Source organism: Cebus imitator, unplaced genomic scaffold (assembly GCF_001604975.1).
Source record: "Cebus imitator isolate Cc_AM_T3 unplaced genomic scaffold, Cebus_imitator-1.0 Scaffold401, whole genome shotgun sequence".
Classification (NCBI taxonomy): domain Eukaryota; kingdom Metazoa; phylum Chordata; class Mammalia; order Primates; family Cebidae; genus Cebus; species Cebus imitator.
This window is the reverse complement of record NW_016107716.1, coordinates 916,564-923,451: the sequence shown is the minus strand read 5'-3', so window position 1 is coordinate 923,451 and position 6,888 is coordinate 916,564. Positions and strand designations below refer to the sequence as shown.

The 6,888-nt window shown below is 42.1% G+C and overlaps 1 protein-coding gene across 3 annotated transcripts in view; it reads right to left on the bottom strand.

Annotated features, from left to right (window-relative positions):
• The window catches only part of TLR8 (toll like receptor 8), a 17,091-nt gene that overhangs the window by 8,433 nt on the left and 1,770 nt on the right, over nucleotides 1-6,888 (bottom strand). For 2 of the 3 annotated variants that reach the window (XM_017508810.1, XM_017508812.2), the window contains exon 2: nucleotides 4,879-4,998. The exons of the other annotated variant lie outside the window; for it this stretch is intronic. In XM_017508810.1, coding sequence (XP_017364299.1) covers nucleotides 4,879-4,899 — 21 coding nt within the window. In that variant the 5' untranslated portion in view covers nucleotides 4,900-4,998. The remainder of the gene's footprint in view (nucleotides 1-4,878; nucleotides 4,999-6,888) is intronic. 3 annotated transcript variants of the gene reach the window in all.

Sequence of the window (6,888 nt, the reverse complement as noted above, 5' to 3'; positions counted from 1 at the left end):
ACAGTTTCACTTAGTTGCTCAGGCTGGAATGCCATGGCATAGTCTTGGCTCACTGCAACCTTCGCCTCCTGGTTTCAAGCAATTCTCCTGCCTCAACCTCCCGAGTAGCTGGGATTACAGGCACCTGCCTTCATGCCCGGCTAATTTTTGTATTTTTAGGAGAGATGGGGTGTCTCCATGTTGGCCAGGCTGGTCTTTAACTCGTGACCTCAGGTGATCCACTTGCCTCAGCCCCCCAAAGTGCTAGTATTACAGGCATAAGCCACCGTGCCCAGCCAATATTTTTTTCTAAATGAAGACACATTTACCGTAACGTTGTTAATTGGATGATCTTTTGCTCACTGATTTGATAAGCTTCCTGTATCACATACTAACTCTTCCGTTATTTGGATCTATTTCTAGGCTTTCTGCTCTGTTTCATCAATACGTTAGTATTTAATACATACTTGGTATAAATATGTAATAGGTATATGCATATTAAATATTACATGTCTAATATGGAAATACTTTTAATGCACTAATGGAAAGAAAAATAACCCAATAGAAAAATGGACAAAAATATATTAACAGTTCACATAAAAAGGCAACATAAATTGCTTTTAACGCATAGGAAAAGATACCCAGTGTCACTCAAAAATTATACTGTCGGCTGGGCGCAGTGGCTCCCGCCTATAATCCCAGCACTTTGGGAGGCTGACGGGGACGGATCACCTGAGGTTGGGAGTTCAAGACCAGCCTGACCAACATGGAGAAACCACGTCTCTACTAAAAATACAAAAGTAGCCAGGTGTGGTGGTGCATTCCTATAATCCCAGCTACTCAGGAGGCTGAGGCAGAAGAATCACTTGAACCCAGGAGGTGGAGGTTGCAGTGAGCCCAGATCCTGCCACTGTACTCCAACCTGGGTAACGGGAGCAAAACTCTGTCTCAAAAAGAAAAAAAAATTATACCATTTTTCACTGATTTATTATGCAGGTGAGGATGTGGGGAAACAAGTACTCTTATATTTTGCTGGTAGGAGTGTAAATTAACTCCACCTCTAAACTGGAGAGTAATGTGTAATATCTATCACAACTGGAAACATATACTTGGAGTCAGCAATTTCAATTCTAGAAGTACATCCTAAAGACACACCCTCAAATATGCAAATGTCTATATACAAGGATGTTCATTGCGAGGACTGTTGACAATAACAAAAGACCAGAAATCATGTAAATGCCTATGAGTAGTAGTCTGGTTAAATAAATGATGTTACGTTCACACAATGGAATACCATGTGGCCATTAAACAGATAAGGCAATTCTATATTCGTTCATTCATTAAATATTTACTAGGCAGATTTTTTTTTCAGGAACCGTATTTGAGTTGCACATAAAACAGTGAACGAAACAGATTAAAATTCTTGCTGGTTTTGAAAGATAGATGTTAGATGGTAAAAGTACTGTGAAGAAAAATATAACTGGGAAGGGAAATGGTTATGCAGAATGTACCTTAACAGGGACTTGTCTGATGCTTTTGTCATGATTAAACCGAGACGATGGGTCTGGGGGAGGAAGGTCACAGAAGGGCAGGGCCATTCTAGCCATATCGTATGACGGATGCATGCTATCAACATGCCTTTCACTGTTTATGTGTAGCTTGATCATCTGGCTGAGGTAGTGTTTGTCAGGTCTTTATTATAATTTTTAACTATAGATTAACACAAATTATTATTTTTTAAAGGCCCAAGGAAATATGTCAGGGCAAGGCCAGATTTCAGACTATTCCCTTTGCATGCTAAACAAAACATTGTTGGTAGGTGACACATGTTTAGGTGGACACTTGGGCGGGTCCAGAGGGCAGGAGCCTCACTAGCCTGGAGGTAAGGCCTCAACATACGATTTCAAATATAACTTATTCATACAAGGCAGAGAGCAATTGAGGGGGAAATCCTCTAGGGGCCGCTAGAGACCAAAAGTAGAGTCTTGATCTTAACAAGATTCTATTTTACTATTGCTTTAATGGGAACATCCGAATGTTAGGTTCTCGTTCGTTCTCTCTCTCTCTCCTCTCTCTCTCTCTTCTCTCTTCTCTTCTCTTCTCTTCTCTTCTCTTCTCTTCTCTTCTCTTCTCTTCTCTTCTCTTCTCTTCTCTTTTCTCTTCTCTCCTTCCTTCCTTCCTTCCTTCCTTCCTTCCTTCCTTCCTTTCTTTCTTTCTTCCTTTTTCTTTCTTCTTTCTTTCTGGATAAAAATGGCCTCTGGGAGAGTCTAAAGCAGCTTAAAAGAAATCATGGGCCATGGAAATGGCCAGAACATTCCAAAAGACATTTTTCAGTTAAGAGTTTGAGGTTTCTAATGCTGCCTGCACCAAAACGTACTGAAGTAAGAAATATGAGTTGACAAATTCCAGATACTGATTTTGAAAAGCACAGACCAGGCGTGGTGGCTCATGCCTGTAATCCCATCACTTTGGGAGGCCAAGGTGGGCAGATCACAAGGTCAGGAGATCAAGACCACACTGACTAATACAGTGAAACCCCATCTCTACTAAAAATACCAAAAAATTAGCCGGACGTAGTGGCATGCACTTGTAATCCCAGTTACTCGGGAGGCTGAGGCAGGACAATTGCTTGAACCTGGGAGGTGGAGGTTGCAGTGAGCCAAGACCATACCACTGCACTGCAGCCTGGGTGACAGAGCGAGACTCCATCCCAAAAAAAAAAAAAAAAAAGAGAGAAGCATATAAATGGGAAGGGCAAGAAATGGTGAACAGGTTGCTTGCAGAGAAGTTGGGAAGACTCATTGCTCCACCTTCTATATTCTGTGCAGGACTGCACAGAGTTTGAATGGATTGCCAATGCTCGCTTTGCAGGGTACTCTGCTTGAGTCCATAGGAGTACTGTGTAACCATGCCCAGCAGGGGGGAACTGCAGCTCCCAGCAGCCACTGATCTCAGACGACAGAGCAGAGACCAAATGCCCAGCAAGACCTGCACCTTCTGAGCCAAATTCTTCCTTTCAGTTGCACCCATGTGTCTGACTACCAAATGTTGTGGCTCCAAAGGATATCAAAGGGCATCTGGCCCCAGATGAAGTGAGCAGAGTACTAAGGAGAAGTCAGCCTCATTACAGCAGAACCAATTGGTAGAAACCATCCAGCCTAGCAGAAGAGAAATATGCAAATAAAACGGAGAAAGAGCAACTCTATAATAACTTAGAGAAATGGCAACTTTGCAAATAAAATAGAGGAAAAAAGTACCACTATGCAAATAGAGAGAGAGTGAGAGAGAGCACACAACCAACTTCCGTTGGTTGAACCTAACAGTTGGGTACTCCCATTAAAGCAACAGTAAAAGAATAGAACCCTGTAAGATCAAAGAAAGCATAGGAGCAGATGATAGCTAACAAGAAATGTCTACAAAGTTTAAGAAGATGGAAAGCAGATGGAAGAAGAGTAGATGGGGCAGAGCAAAGCAGAGAAGGCTGAAGCGTACAGCCCTGTGTCTTCTGTGCCGGAAGAGAAGTCCATCCTTAATGTCAACAGCTCATGGTATAATGGGGCTCAGGCCAGGCCCCAGGGACCAGTTAAGACAAGAAAGAGATGCTTACTAGAAATGAGTATTAGATTGGGAGCTGATGAAGTCAAGAACCTGTGCTCAGTAGAAGTGGCAGAAAAGAGAATCAAAAAAGGGGAGTGCTTAGGTTGAGTTGTGTCCCCTAGTAGATAATTTCAAGTCCTAACCCCTGGTACCTGTGAATGCAACCTTACTTGAACTGTGCGGATGTCATCAAGTTAAAATAGGATCATACTGAATTAAGGTGGGCCGTGATCCAATAACTGAGCTCCTTATAAGAAAATGAGAATTTGGAAATAGACACATAGGAAAGAAGGCCATCCACATGAGGAGAGAGGTGAAGGCTAGAGAGATGCAGCAGTAAGCCAGAGAAAATGAAGTATTGCTGGCTACCACCAGAAGCTGGGAAAGGGGCATGAAACCAATTTTTCCTTCTAACCCCTTAAGAAGGAACCAGCCGTGCCCACAACACGTTAGTTTCTGACTTGTGGTTTCCAGAACTGTGAGAGAATACATTTCTGCTGTTTTTATCCACCATGTTTGTGGTACTTTGTTTCAGTAGTCCTGGGAAACAAATCAAGTAAGAGCAGAGAACAGGTAAATGACAGTTGTTCTGTGAAACCCTCTGCTGAGACAAGTTCGAGCTGCCAGAAAAAAAAGCCCTTTGCCTGGCACGCCCGTGAGCTGGCTGAAATGAACATCCTGATGAGGATGACCGGGGCTTTGTGGTCCAGATCTTTCACTGGGGTTGCCTTGGAGCACCCAGAGAAAAGCAAAATCCACTTCTTTAAAGAAAACTTATGAATCACAAAAAAAAAAAAAAAGAAATCTGCCCAACTTCTTCTCTCCCTGCCAAATACAGCTATTGGTACTAAGGAAGCGATTTCACAACAGTTTTTCTATTTTCCATAAATCATCTGTTCTTTGGTTAGGTCCATAGTACACGACCTGCCAATTTTCTTCTGCAGTTGCTGAAGGAACCAGACAGCACAATAAAAACAACCTTTCTGTCCTCACCCAAATCTTCCTTCTGAAATTGGATACTCATGGCTACCAAACACATTTTTAAAAGACCAGAGCAGTTTGAAGAACAGCTCAGAAAGTCTGCCTTCACTGAAAACTCACTCCCTGAGTGTTGCAATGAGCAGAGAGGCCACACCTAGAAGTCACCCGAAGGGGAGGGCTGCAGGCTACGCAGAGACCAGACGTGTGGGCACAAAAGTAGGGATGCCACTAGCTGAGGCTAAAATAAATCCCAAATAGTATGCAGTGCAGGTGGTCTGGGAGGGGCCTAAAGCTGCCTTCCTGGAATAAACAGCTTTTTACCTTTTTAGACTCCTTTCCCATGCTGCAGGAGCTATTTTGCAAAGATGATTGCTTCCTTCTTCGTTTTCAAAGGCCTCCTTCAAGGTCTCCCGGGACAGGTTCTGCTGACGTTCCTTAACACTGAAGTGTCAAGAGAACTTGTTGATTATAAAATATAATAAATCTCCTCAATTCAATTACTTAGCTGTTTCAGCACAATATTTGGATTCAACCAGAGTTGAATTTTTGCCAGACTGAAAATAGTTCTAATTTTTAATGGATTCTGATTCATTCACAGTTAACAATGTTGGCCACTGATACATGATGAAAGGAAATTAAGAAATGGTTATGCAGGTAAAAGTTGTCACTTTAGATGAAATTTACAATTAATCATAGATACTTTATTTTACCCATCCCAAATTCAGTGGATTCACTAACAGCTTTGGAAGACAAAAGAAAACATGACCACATTAGGCGCACTTAACAGTGAAGAGATGAGCTCTGACTTAACATACACAAAAATATGAAAAAGTTTGTTATTGGATGCTGGGAAATAGGGTAAGGAGCATTTGTTTAATCCTCAAAAAAGTCAGTGAAGTCCATGAGGCCCCTGCCTTACAGACATGGGACCTGAGGCTCAGAGAGGTACATGTTTTCCAGGTCACTCAGATGGTAGGTGGTAGAGTTGAAAGTGACCCCAGCTCTACCCGAGAAGATGAATTTGGACGGCCGAAGCCAAGGGGCTAGTTGGCCATGATCTGGTTTCAGTGATCAGCAGAGACCTCACAGCCCTATGTGGAACCTCCAAGACGCCAATGCTGGCGGTGGATTTTCCAGGTTCCTTTTCTTTCCTTAGAAGCACAGGAAATCTACCGATTTTAGGTATATGCGATAACTAGCAGCTCTTTGTAACTGTCCGCAAAATCAACACAGCCTGTTCTCTGCTAATGCCAATACAGAACCACAAGTTATGCATTTAAATTACTATATCTTATAGCAGGAGTGTCCAATCTTTTGGTTTCTCTGAGCCACATTGGAAAAAGAAGAGTTGTCTTGGGCCACACATAAAATACACTAACACTAAAAATAGCTCATGGGCTAAAAAAAAAAAAAAATTGCAAAAAATTCCCACAATGTTTCAAGAAAGTTTACAAATTTGTGTTGGGCCACATTCAAAGCTGCCTTGGGCTGTATGCAGCTCGTGGGCCGAGGGTTGGACAGGCTTTTCCTATAGTCTTGAATAGTCATAAATTGGGACTGCAGATTTAAAAATAACAAATCCCTCAACTCCATTTAATAACCGAGTTGAACTCAGAGATGTTCCATTGGAATGACATTCCCTCAATGGATCCTGGAGGTGACACTAAGATGCACTTACAAATAATGTGCAACTGCATTTCAAAGACTGACCTTTCCTGTGAGACACGCCTTAATGTTCTATAAGTCTGGGGTCTTCCATAAGACTGCTCTCTCTCATAAACTCAGAGGTTCGTAGATTATTATAGTGAAAGGATGAGAATCAGTGATTGAAAGAGGAGAATGAACTCCATGAACTGCCCTCACCCTTATCCACAGCCTCAGCTTTTCAGAGAAAGCATACTTAGAACTTTTATTTTACTTTCTAAAATCAAACCAAGGTGGCTAGTGAATACATTCCAGTTCTTCCTGGAGCCCTTCTAGCCACCTAAAAAAAAAGGGGACTGTGCTTTTTAACAAAAGGACCAAAAAACTGCCGATTCTTAACGTTGGCTGCACAGTGGATGTACTTAGGAATTCCAAAAGCTACAAATGCCAAGGCCCATATCCAGAGATTTTGGTTTCATTGGTCTGGGGTTCAGTCTGGACAGCAGGAGTTTTTAAAGCTTCCCCTGTGATTTGAGTCCATTGTCAAGGCTAAGAACGTCTGCTCTTAGGCAGGAGGTCAGCCAGGTCCTTGACCTCCATTGGCCACCAATGGGAGCGAAGTGGCCATTTTTGCAAGTCTGATTTGATTTTACTATTATTCTATTTACCAGTTTTTTTTTTTTTTTT